We start from the raw sequence: 16,530 nt of genomic DNA, 5'->3' as shown, positions 1-16,530 counted from the left end.
GCAGTGCGCAATGCGAAGAGCAGTATAGTTTCCATTGCTATATACCCAGTCTACCAATCACAGCTCGTCGAAAGAAGCGAAGCCAGTTCCTCGAGGTACTTCTTATCCTCGTCATCAAAACCCGACGGCTCCGTGCAATCTATATCAATAATTGCGACAGTCTAACGAATCATCAGCACACTTCCTAGCGAAATGCAAGGGAAAATAAAAATAACAACGAATATGACTTACCTCCCCACCCACCAAAATCGGCACTACAATCTCACTCCTGCTGCTGGCATCGCAGGCAATGTGTCCAGGGAACTCCAGCACGTCGGGAACAACAACCGTCTCGCGCTTCTCCGCCGCCGCGCCGCATACACCACGGCCGAACCGGATCTCCTGACACGCCGGCCGACCCTGGAAGGGACCAAGCCAGAGGGTGTTTGTTACCGGCGTGGCACCGGTTTCTGTAGGGGCGTTGGAGGATGGGAATTTATCGCGACGGATGTAGAAGCCAGCCCAGTTAACGGACGACGAAGGGGCGGGGAGAGCAGCGTAGGCATGCCAGAGTAGAGAGGCGACGTTGGAGAGATTACTTTAGTTTCAAAGAGTCAGTTCTGGTCGCAGAGAGATTTACGGGCTGATTCCCTACCTGACCCAGTTGCGCTGGCCTGTGACAAGGCCCTGAGCTTGCTGGATGACCTGGGTGTAGATATCGGCTTTGGAGCCGTTGGCTGACCCGAAGTAGGAGGAGTCCGCGTGAGGCTTAGGAAATCAGCATACTGAATTGTAAGTCAATTGGGTAGCATACCATGTTTGCAGAATTGAGGTGAAAGTCGCAAAAAAATGAATGACGGAATGACGGGAGAAAATTGTGGTGATAAGAAAGTGGGGGTGTGATTGGGTGCGGGGAGCGTCTCTTATACAACTGACAACTACGCTGCAATTGTCCACCAAGGCACGTTTCTGGGGATTTCTAACGTGATGAGTGCTGTCTCTAATTCTAGACTCCAATTCCGCCATCGGGATCGAATGGGATCTTCGGTGGATCTCCAAGAGATTCATCCCAAGCTGTCGGCTCCAACTGCTTATTCGGTTATCACTGATAAGATAAACTTGACATTTGGAGACTCTTGCGGCCTTGCCTAAGTAGTGTTGCACGGGACTATTAAAGCGGTTTCTTCTCCTCCCGGAAGATTAACCGACATCTTTCCATATACCCATGATCCAAAAATGTACGCCACGACCCTAACGTCCGCTCTTCTTCTCCTATCCGCCAACGCGCGAGACGTCGTCTTTCCCCCAGTCGCAGGCGTTGAATCGGAGCAATTCCTCCTCGGACAACGTAACAAGATCGACATCACCAGTGGTAGCCAATTCTCCGGCCTCACCACGTTCGCCCGCCTTCCCTATGTGAATTGCTTCGTGGACAGCGAGGCCGAGCCGTCCCCGTACGACATCGCGATCCTTGGCGCTCCCTTTGACACCGCACGTTCCCACATAGCTCTCCTCGCCCTGATGCCCAGCTGCTGACCCTAATCCATATTCTAGGGTGTCACTGCGCGCCCGGGAGCAAGATACGGGCCCGGAGGAATCCGCCTTGGCTCTCGTCGCATCCAGGGCTGGAACATCTACACCGAGCAGAATGTTTTCGAGAGCTGGGCGAAGCTGGTGGATTGCGGGGATGCGCCGCTGACATGGTTGGATAATACAGTTGCGCTAAGGCAGCTTGACCTTGCGCATAAGGTATTTAACTTTGTGAGGGAACTAGTATACGCGTGCAAGACTCTAATGGGTGCACTGTCCAGGTTGTTTCTTCTCGCGCGACAAACAGTACGGATCATGGGCACACGCCTCGAATTGTGACTCTGGGCGGGGACCATACGACGACACTGTCGGCTTTGAGATCTACCTATGAGCATTTTGGACCAGTGTCGGTGATTCATTTTGATAGTCATATTGGTTAGTCTTCCCCTCATGATAGTTGTATGGATTGACTGACTGTGATAGATACATGGGATCCCAAGGTGCTAGGTATGACATCTCTATGTAAAGCTGCTTACCATGAATTGAGCTGACCTAGATTTTAGGTGGCGGAATATCTCATTACGCGTAAGCCAACTACTACATGATACTTGAAGAATCCTACTCATAGATAACAGTGGCGTCAACCATGGGACGTTCCTACACCTCGCACACGAAGAAGTAAGTCAATCAACCCCATCTCTAGACCAAATCTCACAGTTATAGGGCCTCATCCATAATAATTCCATCCACGTCGGCATCCGAGCCCCCCTCAACCGTGGGAAAGGCGACATTAGAAACGATATCCGCTGCGGTTTCTCAACAATCAAAGCCCGCGACCTCGATCGTCTCGGTGTAGCCGGTGTTGTGGAGGAAATCAAATCGCGGGTTGGAAATAGTAAGGTCTACATTTCGGTCGACATTGATGTCTTGGATCCGGCATTTGCACCAGGTACTTACACTCAGTCGGGGTTTTCGATACTCAATTAACTTGATACTGATAATGATATCTAGCAACCGGCACCGCGGAACCGGGAGGACTGACGACTCGCGAACTCCTCACCATCATAGACTCTCTTCGCGGTCTCCCGATTATTGGTGCAGACGTAGTCGAGGTAGCCCCGATATACGATACGGCTGCGGAAACTACTACCCTAGCAGCAGCGGAGGTTGCGCACTCTTTGCTTGGCCTCATGGTGCATACTCCATTGGTTAGTCAAAAAGCAAATGTGTAATGGTTTTTCCAAGGGATGGGTGTGATACAGCCAAGAAAAGCATGTAATACTTGCGCTTCCTAATAAACACCAATCAACACTCCAGCAGCTCACCGCATCTTTATAAAGAAATTGCTTCCATTATACCTCTTCACCATCAAAAGGAAAGAACGACCCACGTCCGCTTCACCTTCCTGTTGTATGGATCAGTCTTCTAATTAGGCAGTCGTAAACAAAGATGGTCGCGCCTTCCTACAATTCCGGTGCTTATTCCACGCAAGGAAGGTGCAATAAACTGAGGTGGGCGCGTCAGTCGTTCCTGCTTATTGTCCTCAATCGCGCCTTCCTTGGGATATCGACAATGCCTACTTCTCCCAGTAAGGTAGGTGCGATGATAAGCCCGAGCCAGACTGGAGCGAGTACCTTCCTGCCTAAACAGCAATTCGTTCCTCCCTATCCCAGTAAGTACCAGAACCTCTACCGCATCAACGGGAAGACGGACAGAGTGAGGTTCCACGCAACGACAAGCCCAATTCCAAACTGTACGCCGTACACATATATTCAGTTTACTTTGCGTTATTTTGGCAACTGGATATTATTATATTTCTCCCATATGGAAGGCCAAAAGGAAAGTATACTGACATGATGTCGAGTCTGCCTGAGGCGGCAAAGTTTAGCCCTAAATTTTGAACGAGTAGCGTCTGCCGGCCAGTGCTGCTATTATATTGAATACTACTTTCCTGCTGAATCGGCCCCTGCCATATGAAATTGTCCCCTTGGTTCCCTTTTATACATTATTTTTCAAAGGCAACCTTGGTTGGATTTCCTTGATTTCAGCGGTGTTGATGATGTGGCTGCTACCTTACCTATCTATCCCAACACCCATAGGTAGCTGCGAGTTAGACCTCTTCTATTATCCTCGGCTATATCGGAATCTCTAGATATAATTGCTGTTATTATTGACATGGTACTCATTGCTACTTCCCACTAAATCTCTCCTCCCCCGCGTCCAACAACAATATATGAGGTGGGTTCAGGTTGGGTTGCATTAGTCATACATTCCCGGGGTGTCACTGTGCAGGAGACTTCAGCTTTGTAAGGACTCAGTAATATTGCTAATTACATAAGGTAGAGTAACTATGGCGCGCTTTGTGGCTGTATTAGAAAGATTTAGCTAATATTTAAGTAGTTCACTAAGCCGGTAATCTGACATGGGGAGCTGGAGTGAACACCAAGGCCCAGTGCGATACGTCACCAGCAGCAGCAACAATCACATATCCTTTCGATAATATTCCTATCTCATCCTATACGCCCAGTTACTCTGTTTTCTGAGGTTTTGTTTGGTGATGTCGAATGATCTTCAGCTGGTGAATCCTCTAGAGAATTCTTGTCTGAAACTACCAACATTCCACCACTTAGAGTCGTGGACATATACCCCTCTGTGACATATGAAAACAAGTTGAGGATAAATTACCATATGGCACTAGTACTATGTGTGCCAGTACTGTTTTTATCTTGTATTCAGGTCGATTAATTCATCGCACACTGGCAAGCATACGCAGTTGATATACGCAGTTGATAGTCGTACGGGTTTTGGTGTTGAATAGCTCCGGATGGAAGTGTAGGGGTACTAGGTAGAAAGTATTTGATGCAGTAGGAAGTTATCAGGACTTCAGTGCTACGTTAATAATCTCTTTTGGCCGAGCGTCTTGCCTTCCTAGTTGATATCCTTTAGTTGTCCGGAAGTCTTCAGCTGCTCGATAGGAAAAAGACGTCAGAGGGATTCCCAACTATGTGACCATTCATCTGAGAAACAGGTTTGTCGGATATGACTGGATCACTAGGTAGTTCCATCTTGGCCCGGATACAGCGGATGGACCGTGGTCATAGGAAGAGTAGGGAGTGGAAGGCCGCGTAAAGGTGAATAGGTGTTATTAAGCAGCAGGTGTGCTTTAAATAGAGGACGCGTGAACGTTGAAGCTGAAGGTGCAGGAGGGGCCTGAGTGCAATGTGATCGTCTGATCATGCTGCCTAGTGTGGCTGATGGATGCGCAAGTATCCGATGGCCGCATGATATCGTAAAGGACAGAGAACAGATTGACAACAACGATGAATCTTCAGCTCTTAATGTGGCATGGCGGGATCTGAGCCGGCGTAGTCTGCAGCCCTGCTCGCATTAGTATCAGGATGATTGCAGATTCAACCTTGACAGACAAGGAGAGTAAAGCACCTGGGCAGAGAGATCCCCTGTTGCTCTGAAACCCACCCATTTTGACCTTGGAAGCTTGACGCACACCACCATATTTTTGGTGGTTGCTTCTGCCTTGATTTTGTCTCGGTTGCTTTCTATTTTTTTTTTTTTTTTTCTTTTAATTCACTGCCTCTCAACCTAGTTGGTCAGCCGAGTCCTTCGCATGCGACTGGCCCTTCTAGTAGGTGACTGCTGAAAACCATACATCAGCTGGCGGCCCGTTCTCCAGCTGTTGATATAAAGGCGCAGTGTCCCATACTCTCACTGTCAAACCTTGCCATTCGTGCTCTTATTTCTTCCTCCTATAGCTACACGGCGCATACTCTGCAGCATGCAACCTGCTGCAAGCCGACCGACGCCAAGCACTGCATTTGTTCGCCCTTGAAGCGAGACACATCCACGCGGCTAGTCACCTATTGGAATCCACGCCAGTGCCACACCCTAATTTCCCAGTGTAAGTTCTGCTAAATGCTACCTGGCATCACCCACATTCCTGTTCTGTTTTCCGGCTCTGTTCCTGGCGACGGTGGTGATGCGTCCGTCTGGTACCGTTCGGTACCGTCCGTTACCGTTTTCGAAACCCCACTATTCTCCCTGACAGCCAATGAGCACAGACCGATGACGCCATGTCCTGCCTGCCAAGCCCTGTTCCTTTCCCCGCAAATCGACTGACGCTTGGAGGTTGAATTAGGTCATGCTTTGTTTTTGACGCCGTGTAACCATTCTTGACGTGTAAAGGGGAGAAGAGAAAGGAGGGCAAGCACAGAAATTGATTGTCAAATTCTGTTTCCACAATTTTCATATTGAGGAACTTGGGAGGCACCAGGAAACGTCAGCAGCGCTAGTTCTAGTTCCTGAACATCCGGCGCCAGCATAGTCCACTCACTGTCAGATTCGCTAAAAAAAAGTCCAAGAATGCCTGTCTCCCCGCGCATTTCCTCCTCCTTCTCAACTCCGACCTCGTTTTCCTCCCCTTCGCTCTATCCGTCCTCCTGCAGCTCTGCGGATTCTGTCCCCCCTCTCGCCTGTAAGTCAATTTCTTGCCGCCTGTCCCCCATCATGCCATTCGCGACAGCGACAGCGATCTTCCCCTCCAAGCGTCATTTCATTTCCCACCACTGTCTCGGACTCTTTGTCTGTCTTTGTCTCTTTAGTCCTGCCCGGTGGTCTCTTTGACATTCCTCGCTGGCTTCCCGATACAAATCCCCACCTGACACGTGTGGAATGCTTCGTCAATCGTCTCTAGCGTTGCAAGCTTGATGCTTTCTGGCTAATCATGTTTCGCTCAGCAAACCTCTCATCCCCATCTTCGTCTCCCTATCGGCGACCTTCTCGCACTCGTGACCAGTTGGAAAGTTTGATCGCCAGACACGGTCGTCCCACTCGCTTCTCATTGTCGTCCCTTGAGGAATTGACCGAAACGTGTTCCACATATAACCCTCCATCGCCCCTCCCCCGCTCTCGCTCGCCAGTTGTCGACTTGTCCGATTCCTTTGAAAAGCTCTCAACCTACCAAACCAGATCAAGACCTATCCCAATACCCAAGTCGCCTTTCAACACTCACGAGGAGGACATTCCTGTCACTCCGTTAACCGGACGATTCGAGCGGGACTACTTCCCTCATCGCGATCTATCACCTGAGAGAACCCGAAGTGGACGTATTCGCGGCCGAAATAATCGTCGCTACAGCGATCACCGCTCTCTCAGAATGCGTCCTGACAGCTCGAACTTTTACACTCCTGTTACTTCACAGTCCATGTCCTCGTCTGGACGTCCCGGCTCCCCGCAGCCAGCCTCTCGTGTGCAAAATGCGGCCAAATCAGCACCAACTTTCCATCTCAATGACCTGCCGCGGTTCCATCCTGCCGTTTACCAGTCGTCTGGGGGCTCTCAGACGCTAAGCGGACAGCCGCCGTCGCCACGCCAGTCTCGACAGCACGTGTATCGTCCAGCTCCAGTTTCACGGGACCCGATATCACAGTACCGTGATTTCGTCGAAGGGGTTGTACTTCAGAAACCGGGGTCGCGTCCGCTGTCTCCTGGCCCGTCCGCTCCACGGTTGGATCCTCTCAACAGTCCGGGTCCTGTCACACCGTTGGTCCTGGAAGAAGCAGGTGGTTATCTGTCCGCAGGCGCCAATAGATCTGAGCTGTCCTCACGAGATTTCCAGCGTTCGGCACCCGCGCCCGATCTATTGGACCGCCTTATTGCCCGCGAAAACGAAAGGGTTAGACAAATGGCAAGAAAGACCTCTAAAGGGTGGTGAAAAGGATGGGCGTCAACCACCGCGCATGACCAACCATGCCTTCTGTCCAGAACCCTCTTCTGAGGACCTCATATTCGTTCCAGCTGCTAAAAGTTCGGCTTGAGCCTGTTCTTCCACACGTCTCCGAAAACTTACCCTTCACTTCCTGTATTCGATATTATGTTATACCCCGCATCGGCATTGCGACCACTCAGCCTCAAGCTTTTGGACTCGTGGCTCCATTTTCCATCAACTACTTTGTTTTTCCCCACTGGCGTCCAACTGATTTCCATTCCTGTAAGCCTCATATTGTATCACCGACCTTCATTAGCGCACTCATTTCGGGAACAGAATTGTAGCTTGGGTCCAACAGTACCAAGCATTTTATTGTTGTTAGATCTTCACTCAATGAAGACGAATTAGAACTTCTTGTTACATAGACGCATTACTCAGCGAATTCTAAACACTTGAATAAGACATCCTTCCAAGACTACCCAGTAAGCAAGATATATGAAATCCGGAGAAGTACTCCAGCACTTCCGACCCCGGACCAATCTCCGAAGCATGCTTTAACTGCTTTTGCTTGTTCCCCAAAATTGAAACTACGGATATCTTCTAAAATCGGGGCAACCCTTACCCCATCACGCAATCCACCCAATAATGCCCGTCAGGAACCAGGAAAGGCCGTGCAGTTAAAGTGATAGATGGGGCAGGACACCTTGGCACCCTCCCGGAGAAGAACATCTCCTCCCCGAACCGCCGGGGACGAGTGGGGCGGCAAGCACATACAAGCCTCTGGGCAGACCGCAGAGCGAGAGCCCCCTCCTCAAGATCTGCAACTTCTCCAACTTTCTTCTTCCTCTCTTCTTCAAGACCAGCTTATCCCCCGTTGTTGTTGTTAAAGGGGCGAATCTAATTTTCTACCTAATATTTAACCTTCGGCCCTCTCAATTTCTATACCCTCAAGCAGAGAGACGAATGTTCAATTGAGTCGGCGCAGCTACGGAACCGAGTCGCCGCACTGCCCGATAACGGACGAAGACGAACCTCGAGCACGATATCAAGGCTTCGGCGAGGACGGCTTATATCGTTAGCTATTCGGACCTAACCGCCGCGACACGGCTTGGGCGGATTGCATACCCGCTAAATAAAAAAGAAAAGAAAAAAAGAAAAAAGAAAGCAACAAGATGTCGTCTTCCGCGGCGCCCGTACCGAGCTCAACAACGAGCACAATCGACGCGTCCGGTTCGTCGCAGAACCTCGCCAAAGCTCCCCCGCCCGTGGGCGATTCAAAGCGCAATTATAAGGGGTTTGTTGCTGGTGTGTTTTCGGGGATTGCGAAGTTGAGTGGTGAGTTTGAATATGCCTCGGTCTCGGCCTTGGACTTGAATTCTACCTGTGTGCCATTTTTGGATGTATATGCTAATTGTTGCGCTGTGTGATTTTAGTTGGTCATCCGTATGTTTGCTGCCGCTTCTCGAATTATAATTTCCGCTCAGAATGAATATGTATTGACTTCCGGGATCTGACAGATTCGACACAGTTAAGGTGCGGTTACAGACGAGCAAAGATGGACATTTCAGGGGTCCGTTGGATTGCGTGATGCAGACGGTTAGAAAAGAGGGTATCTCTGGATTATACAAGGGGGCTACGCCTCCGTTAGTCGGGTGGATGGTTATGGACTCAGTGTAAGTCCGAGTCGGGCCTTATCGACGGCGTCGTGGTATACTTGGGTAGAGGAAATGGCTGACAAGATGTGTAGGATGCTCGGCTCTTTAACGTTATACCGCCGCCTGCTTCTCGAGAATGTTTTCTCGAAACCGTCAATACGCGCTATTACCCCGTTTGCCAAATACCAGCCCGACCCCCACGCGCTGCCTAGTTTTGGACACGGGATTGCGGGTATTATGGCTGGTACGACAGTCAGTTTCATCGCTGCGCCCGTTGAACACGTCAAGGCGCGGCTTCAGATTCAGTATGCCGCGGATAAGTCGAAGCGGCTGTATAGCGGGCCGATAGATTGCGTTCGCAGAATTGTAAGAGGTTTAAGTGAAATACTAGAGAGTATGGTGTGCTGACCCGTTATAGATGGGTACCCACGGAATCACAGGCCTCTATCGTGGCCTCTGCGCAACCATTTTCTTCCGCTCGTTCTTCTTCTTCTGGTGGGGATCCTACGACGTCCTAACACGGATGATGAAAGAGCGCACAAACCTCTCAGCACCAGCGATCAACTTCTGGGCCGGTGGTATCTCTGCCCAGGTATTCTGGCTAACGTCGTATCCATCGGATGTGGTGAAACAGCGCCTGATGACGGATCCAATGGGCGGTGCACTCGGTGACGGGCAAAGGAGGTTCCGGTGGTGGAAGGACGCCGCAGTGGCAGTTTATCGGGAACGTGGGTGGAGAGGATACTGGAGGGGCTTTGTGCCATGCTTTTTGCGAGCATTCCCGGCGAATGCGATGGCGTTGGTTGCATTTGAAGGTGTGATGCGCTGGTTACCATAGTGCTCAACACCAGCACCTTGATGATTTTGGCTCTGGCGGCATGGGAATAGAGATATATACGGGCTATAGATCTTGACTAGACGAACAAATAATACTAACGATTAGAAGACTACATTGCAGATGGCTACTCTGAGAGTTGGGACCTGGATAGACGTGATGGTGGGTGTCAACTTCACCCAGATTCCACGGTATTTCCGTTTTCGGCGACTGAAGACCCGCATCTGTAGAGCTTAGATGGGATTATTGTTACCTGCAAAGTAGGAGCAGCGTTTCTGCTAAGATCCAGGTTCCTTAACGCCGCATGTCTGGACCGCGACAGACGCTGCAGTCGAGTGTCCAAATATAGACTGGCGGGCTTCCCGTTGCGGATAGTTCGTCGTCCATCATCTTCAGGCGATCTTCGGCCCGCCAATTCTCTCCCCAAGAATCTCCATCTCAAACGGCCCTCGACTTCCTTCTCCCTCGGCTTGACCAGGGACGTCCGCTCGTTTATCCGCAAGCTGGAGATGTCTCTCAGGCTCCCGGCCCAGGTCAATTTTACCTTCGATTAACGAAACCTCGGCTGTCAGACCATCACCGCCGATCCGACGATTGACCACGTACGACGAGAACAAGACACACTGCGATTTTACACTCCGCTGCCAGCAACCCTCATTCTCGAAGACTGTCGAGCCGGCCAGCATGGCCGTTGCGCGCACCATGCGGCGCACGAGTCCAATTACAATCATACTTGCCTGCCTGTTGGCGTTCGGTTTTCTCTGCTTTTTGCTCTCCTCGCCGTCGCCCCCGGCCTCATCCTCACCTCCCCCCACCACCGAATCAAGGCTCGAAGACACAGCAGAGCACCCTCTCTCTCCTCCAACGAAACCATTTATCCCGCAACCAGTCTACAAGGATGGCCACCAGCCGCCTCCCCCGGTCGTCAAGTACAACCTCAACAGCCTTACAACCAGCAGCGACGCATCTAGCCAGGGCGAGCGCGTCCTCATTCTCACCCCCCTCGCCCGCTTCTACCAAGGATACTGGGACAATGTCGAGAAACTTACATACCCACACGAGCTCATCTCGCTGGGGTTCATAGTACCACACACAAAAGAAGGCAACGCCGCGGTGGCAGCGCTCGAAAAGGCCATCAGCAAGACCCAAACGGGCGCAGTGCCCAACCGCTTCGCAAGCATCTCAATCCTCCGGCAAGATTTCGACCCGCCGCTCCAATCGCAGGACGAAAAAGAGCGTCACAAACTTGCCAACCAGAAAGCCCGCCGCGAGTCCATGTCCCGCGCCCGCAACAGCCTCGTCTTCACCACCCTCGGCCCAGGCACTTCCTGGGTCCTCTGGCTGGACTCCGACATCGTCGAAACCCCGCCAACCCTCGTCCAAGACCTAACCTCCCACAATCGCCCTGTCATCGTAGCCAATTGCTTCCAGCGGTACTACAACAACGACAATAAGAGACAGGAAGTCCGCCCTTACGATTTCAATTCCTGGATTGATTCGCCTACGGCCCAGGCTCTCGGCGATACACTGGGCCCCGACGATATTCTGCTCGAGGGATATGTCGAGCTCCCTACATACCGCAGCCTTATGGCCTACATGGCCGATACAAGGAACCCGCGCCCAAACCGCGTTATCGATCTCGACGGTGTTGGTGGCACCGCCCTCATGGTCAAGGCGGATGTTCACCGCGACGGCGCAATGTTCCCGCCGTTCCCGTTTTTTCATCTCGTTGAGACGGAGGGATTTGCCCGTATGGCGAAACGCCTGGGGTATACTGTGCATGGGCTGCCAGATTATTTTGTACGTTCCCTCGATTCGGTGCACCGACTAATTTGTGACGAGTGTCTTTCGCTAACGATCCTTCTTTTTTTTTTGGTTCAGGTATACCATTATAACGAGTGATGTTCTCTCTCTCTCTTTCTCTATTTCCGTTTCTAGGGTCTAAAATACTGCTTTTGTGTTTGTTTGTGTTTCACCATGTACCAAGGTTAGGTTAAGGTAGGGCTACTACTTACTTATAGAATGGAACGGATGGGATTGGGAACGGTTGCATATGGCCGGTGGCATAATCCCGCGCGCTGTGCGCAGGCTGGGGCTTTTTAACCTTTTTTGTGCTTTTCTATACTAGGGTTTTCCATATTGGTGGTTGTTGTTAGGTACGGTAGGGTTGACACTAGGCGTTTGGGAAGTGAAATAATATAGTTTATATACTCTATTATCTAGTTGAGTTAACTGGTAATATGTTTGCTTGGCTTAGATCTTCCTCTAGGTCTTTTCTTTATGAGTGAATGTCTTTTCTATGTATAGGTGTGCGCAAACCGTATTGGATATATTAGGGTATGTGGCATTGCGGATATAGAGATAGTCAAAGGGATTGTCCCGAAATTGTAGTAGCCTGTGTGGTTGGTGCGGTTCGTCTAGACGTCATGGATGCGGTATGGGCGGTCCTCCATAAGTTGTCGGGGTGAGTCAGGATCAATGGCTTGATTCATTGTTGATTTAGACGGACACTGTTCTCTCTGGATTTAATCCCACGAGATACTGTATTCAGGTTAGTATTATCACAGATTAATGTAAATCGGAAAGGCAAACTAACGCAAGCATAATCCCGGCACCAACAGCGACAGCGATGAACTGGATAATGGTCTTCTTAATCTCTTCACCCTTGTTCTTTCCCGTCTCCAACAGCTCGGGGATGACCGAGACGGTGCCGACGTAAAGGAAGGTTCCCGCGGTGAAAGGCAGGAGCATGTCGCCCCATGTAAGGCTTGTTCCTAAGAGACCAGAAGCAGGCGAGCCCGAAAGTCCATCTGCGGTAGTGGGGTTAGAGCCGCCAAACTCCTGTACCGCGATCCCAATAAGGGTGCCGATGAAGGCACCAATGGCTGTTACGAACTGCGCGCCCATGGCCTTGCGCTTGGAGAAGCCGGACTGGATCAGGAGAGCAAAGTCGCCGACCTCGTGGGGGATCTCGTGGAAGAAGACCGCGACTGTGGTCGTTGCGCCGATGGTAGGTGAAGCATAGAAGGAGGAGGACATGGCAAGGCCGTCAGTGATGTTGTGAGTGAAATCGGCGATCAGGTTGAGGTAGCCGCCTAGCTTTACGCTCGGGTTAACCTCATCTTTGACGGCGCTGGGTGTCTCTGGCTCTGTCTTCGCAGACTTGCGCTTCTTGAGCTCCTTGTTAGTTGAGTCCGTGCTGGCGCCGGTGGTTACGGCGGCTTCTTGCACGGTATGGCCGTGGGAGTGTGAATGCGAGTGGTCATGGCCTTCTCCCCCTGTGGCGATGCGCAGAGTTTTATCCATGGCGACGAAGGTGAAGAACCCTACCATGATGCCGAGACCAAGGAGGAGATTGCGGTTTGGCTCGACCATGACGAAGCTCACATGGTCTGGGGAGTCTTCACCGAGGAATATTTCCGGGAGAAGATGAAAGAGCGTATCGCCCAGGAGGCCTCCAACCGCGAAAGCAACCATAACGGACAGCGACGAGGGGTCGATGTTCGGAGGGCATAGTGCAAGGAGGAAGTCTATGGTGGGGTTAACATGATAGCACGCGACAGTTTCTAAATCAAAACTTACTTGGAGGGCCCGAAATGTACAACGTAGCAAGAAGCGAGTTTACGGCTGGGCTCCCTGGGAACAGAACTGAGAAGATCTTCGAAGTCAAGCTTGCTGTCTCGGGACTTGTAGCGCGCTTATGTTCATTCAGGGATTCAACGAGGGGACAGCTCTAGTTCGCGTTAGATCGGGTCTGGAAAGAGCTGGATGTGGTGGTATTATCGCAGGCAGCGGTCAATGTATACACCACATTGGCGTATACTAATGTACGGCCATAATTAACGCACCTGCAATTGCTCCTCGATCTCGCTGACGGACAGATCGCCGACAGCGATAGCATCTTGGGCAGCTGCCAAAACAGAGAAGAAAGCGAGACCAACAGCCAGCGCAAGGCCAATCTTGCGGGCGGGTGATAGAGTAAACAGAGGCATTGTAGAGGATTAGTCTAGAACAGGCTAGACATGAAACTGAAGGTCCGTCTCAAGGTACTCTTCCCCGGCTGGAGGTGTTTGACACGACGGAGAGCGATAAAGCCGCCGATGTCGCTTATCAGGGACCAGCCAAACACGCCAAGGCCGGGTGCAAACACACCGGCGGTTTTCCCGCATCGATAAGGATTTTTATTCTGCGGCTTTAGCTTCTCTACAACCAGTCGTCATTTTTGCATTTCTCTTGCATACATTCAAGATGGGTAATATCCGCCAAACAAAGAAGAATCGCTCCACTGCGCCCAGGCAGAAACCCAAGCGGTCTGGCGTACTCAAAAACGGAAAGAAGAAGATCAATGTTCTGGGCAATGCTATTATCGCAGAAAATTGGTATGCTCGCCAGGCTTGGTCGCTTCCACCAACAATAGCAACAAATCTAATCATGTGCCGATTTTAGGGATCGCAAGTCGACTCTCACACAAAACTATCGCCGTCTGGGTCTTGTCCATCGACTCAACGCACCAGCTGGAGGATCCGAGAGGCGCAAGACTGAGAATGGCTTAGAAGAGGAGGTCACAGACTCGCTACACATCAAGGGCAGTGTGGATGCCCAGAAAAACAACGCTGTGAGCGAGTTGAAGGTGGAGCGTGATCCTGAAACCGGCAAGATTCTTCGGGTTATCCGCAAGGAGGACGACCAGGTCGAGATCGGGGGACGCAAAGTCCGCCGCTCAAACCCACTTAATGATCCACTGGACGATCTGTCCGACGATGAAGAAGATCTGACGCCGCAAGAGAAGAAGTCGGCAAGCAAGATTGTGCAGCAGCTTGAAAGGCAAGCCGACACCGAGGGACAAGCCCCCAAGAAGCCGCGCCACCAAAGCAAACGGGAGGAAGAATGGATCACGAGATTGGTTGAGCGATACGGTGATGACTACCAGGCTATGGCTCGGGACAGGAAACTCAACCCAATGCAGCAGAATGCAGGTGATTTACGACGGAGGATCAGCAAGTGCAAGGCGACTAAAGCTTGATTGTTTTCTGGTTGAAAGCGCATATGCGGCGAATACGGCGTTAGGTTGATTTCGGACAAAAGTGTCTATACGGGATTCTAGAGTTGGTTAATTGTTGATGTTCGACCCATTTACTTTCAAAATAGACATGCAAGGTGTGTCTATATGGTACACTGACATTGATATCCATATATATACTACAATGCCCTTTAATTGCAATGGGGTTCCTGGTATTCAGCTCAATTTCCCACTAGAAATTATTCTTGAGCCCAACTGTAGCAAATTGCGCTCGTTTACCATACTACGCGTTTGTCAACACTCAAAACTCGTTTCCTCTTTCCTTGTCTTTCTCATCCTCTCTATCTGTATTACTCCTTGTCAACTCAATCGCTCCTACTGAAACCATGGCTACCATGATGCACCCGCTCCTGATGGTTCTCATCATATTCTCCCTCCCGTTCATCCATGCCCAGATCAGATAGTGAGTCTCTTCGCAGTATCCCATCCAATATTCTACCCAAATTCCTAAAGGATGGAAGTTAATCTAGAATCCCCAGTGACTCCCAAACAAACCGCTTCCACTGTCCTTCGCCAAACACGTCGTACTGCGCCACTGAATCTCTCCTGGGTTCGTCCATCATATCATGCGGGCCTGATGGAGCAGCTGAGATGAGGTCTTGTCATGTTGAGTATGTCTTGGCTTTGCTTCGCTCATCTTGTATCTTCCCATCACGAAAGTTCGAAAGGGAAATTGTGAAGGGCGGTTTAAGCTAATGATAAGCAGGCTATTGGGCATAATTCCAGCGGAATACAAAGGAGCTGCGGTTTGTGAGTGAATCAAATTACATCCACATGTCATTATCTGTGATCCTTGCATTCACTAATCGAGGTCAATGGGACATATAGGCTACGAAGTATCCGCCCGCTCCGGCAACGCAGCTTGCGCTTTCAATGGGACAGGTTACACACCCTCAGGACTGAAAATGTATATACCGGAGACAGCTCTGTGTGATAATATGCTCCCGATACCTCCATCCATCGACGAACTGGATAACGAGAAAGCGCAGGAGGCAAACCAAAGACAAGACGAGCATGAGCCGGAAATATATGCATCTGACGAGGCGTCCATACCTTCAAATGCATTAGCAGAACCCCGATCTACAATTCCCAGGCAGCGTGATATCGCCTTGCAAAATATACGTCGCGCGGCCATGCTACCTTCGATCCCGCTGCCTGCTCCGAGCGATGTGAGAGAGCACAATAGTCCCATTTGCTCGAATCCTTGGACGAGAGATACAAGGACAAGTGATAGAATGACGTTAGATATCGTGCTCGTGATCCCTACGCAGAAGATTGATGTCGCGAGCTCGCTGTCACAGCCTTCATCTTCTGCGGTGTGGGCGACACAGTCAACAAATATCAGTTCTCCCATGGTCACTTCAGAAGGCAGTGATATTTTCCCCAGTACCGTGACACCAACACCGGACACTGGGACATATTCCGGGACCACCGTTAAAAGTCAGAGTGGTGAGGGCACAAAGCGGAATGGCAGTGGAGTGCTTGGGGCTGTTTTATCGAACGGTGTCGAGTACGTGAATTTTAAGACTGTGATAGTTGTGGGTATTTTCACGTTAGTGCTGTGGACTTTTGTTTTTCTTCAATGCTTTTAGGTTCTCAGTTGGCTGGGCTTAAAAACATTCTTTTTTTTCAATTCTAGGTCTTTCTTGTTTCTGTCCAAAGGGTTGGTTCACGCAGCTTTGTTCAAGTACTTTCTTTGGGATGTACACCACTCGAGTCATTGTCATCT

The 16,530-nt window shown here is 50.5% G+C and overlaps 9 protein-coding genes across 9 annotated transcripts; 7 read left to right on the top strand and 2 right to left on the bottom strand.

Annotated features, from left to right (window-relative positions):
* Positions 1–50: 50 nt before the first annotated feature.
* Positions 51–796, bottom strand: APUU_80228S (GAF domain-containing protein; the record flags this gene model as incomplete). Its single annotated transcript, XM_041696485.1, has 4 exons — positions 51–161; positions 232–577; positions 635–747; positions 794–796. The coding sequence occupies 4 exons, from the start codon at positions 794–796 to the stop codon at positions 51–53; spliced, it is 573 nt and encodes a 190-aa protein (XP_041562111.1).
* Positions 797–1,215: 419 nt separating this feature from the next.
* APUU_80227A (agmatinase) lies at positions 1,216–2,741 on the top strand (the record flags this gene model as incomplete). The annotated part of the gene is made up of 8 exons (XM_041696484.1): positions 1,216–1,470; positions 1,534–1,728; positions 1,791–1,944; positions 1,993–2,016; positions 2,073–2,094; positions 2,145–2,187; positions 2,233–2,458; positions 2,521–2,741. The coding sequence occupies 8 exons, from the start codon at positions 1,216–1,218 to the stop codon at positions 2,739–2,741; spliced, it is 1,140 nt and encodes a 379-aa protein (XP_041562110.1).
* Positions 2,742–5,886: 3,145 nt separating this feature from the next.
* Positions 5,887–7,237, top strand: APUU_80226A (uncharacterized protein; the record flags this gene model as incomplete). The annotated part of the gene is made up of 2 exons (XM_041696483.1): positions 5,887–5,998; positions 6,261–7,237. 2 exons carry the CDS (start codon positions 5,887–5,889, stop codon positions 7,235–7,237), a joined length of 1,089 nt encoding a protein of 362 aa, XP_041562109.1.
* A 35-nt stretch (positions 7,238–7,272) lies between these two features.
* On the top strand, positions 7,273–7,575 carry APUU_80225A (uncharacterized protein; the record flags this gene model as incomplete). The annotated part of the gene is made up of 1 exon (XM_041696482.1): positions 7,273–7,575. The coding sequence occupies one exon, from the start codon at positions 7,273–7,275 to the stop codon at positions 7,573–7,575; it is 303 nt and encodes a 100-aa protein (XP_041562108.1).
* An 828-nt stretch (positions 7,576–8,403) lies between these two features.
* On the top strand, positions 8,404–9,724 carry APUU_80224A (putative mitochondrial carrier protein; the record flags this gene model as incomplete). The annotated part of the gene is made up of 5 exons (XM_041696481.1): positions 8,404–8,566; positions 8,665–8,674; positions 8,749–8,904; positions 8,979–9,252; positions 9,305–9,724. The coding sequence occupies 5 exons, from the start codon at positions 8,404–8,406 to the stop codon at positions 9,722–9,724; spliced, it is 1,023 nt and encodes a 340-aa protein (XP_041562107.1).
* A 681-nt stretch (positions 9,725–10,405) lies between these two features.
* Positions 10,406–11,623, top strand: MNN9 (mannosyltransferase complex subunit MNN9; the record flags this gene model as incomplete). The annotated part of the gene is made up of 2 exons (XM_041696480.1): positions 10,406–11,521; positions 11,603–11,623. 2 exons carry the CDS (start codon positions 10,406–10,408, stop codon positions 11,621–11,623), a joined length of 1,137 nt encoding a protein of 378 aa, XP_041562106.1.
* Positions 11,624–12,246: 623 nt separating this feature from the next.
* APUU_80222S (Zn(2+) transporter YKE4) lies at positions 12,247–13,713 on the bottom strand (the record flags this gene model as incomplete). Its single annotated transcript, XM_041696478.1, has 4 exons — positions 12,247–12,262; positions 12,318–13,251; positions 13,304–13,454; positions 13,570–13,713. The coding sequence occupies 4 exons, from the start codon at positions 13,711–13,713 to the stop codon at positions 12,247–12,249; spliced, it is 1,245 nt and encodes a 414-aa protein (XP_041562105.1).
* Positions 13,714–13,969: 256 nt separating this feature from the next.
* NOP16 (nucleolar protein 16) lies at positions 13,970–14,744 on the top strand (the record flags this gene model as incomplete). Its single annotated transcript, XM_041696477.1, has 2 exons — positions 13,970–14,100; positions 14,168–14,744. The coding sequence occupies 2 exons, from the start codon at positions 13,970–13,972 to the stop codon at positions 14,742–14,744; spliced, it is 708 nt and encodes a 235-aa protein (XP_041562104.1).
* Positions 14,745–15,616: 872 nt separating this feature from the next.
* On the top strand, positions 15,617–16,393 carry APUU_80220A (uncharacterized protein; the record flags this gene model as incomplete). The annotated part of the gene is made up of 1 exon (XM_041696476.1): positions 15,617–16,393. The coding sequence occupies one exon, from the start codon at positions 15,617–15,619 to the stop codon at positions 16,391–16,393; it is 777 nt and encodes a 258-aa protein (XP_041562103.1).
* Positions 16,394–16,530: the final 137 nt, after the last annotated feature.

Source organism: Aspergillus puulaauensis, chromosome 8 (genome assembly GCF_016861865.1).
Source record: "Aspergillus puulaauensis MK2 DNA, chromosome 8, nearly complete sequence".
NCBI lineage: Eukaryota > Fungi > Ascomycota > Eurotiomycetes > Eurotiales > Aspergillaceae > Aspergillus > Aspergillus puulaauensis.
The sequence above is the reverse complement of the archived record's forward strand: the minus strand, read 5'-3'. Positions and strand labels throughout refer to the sequence as shown.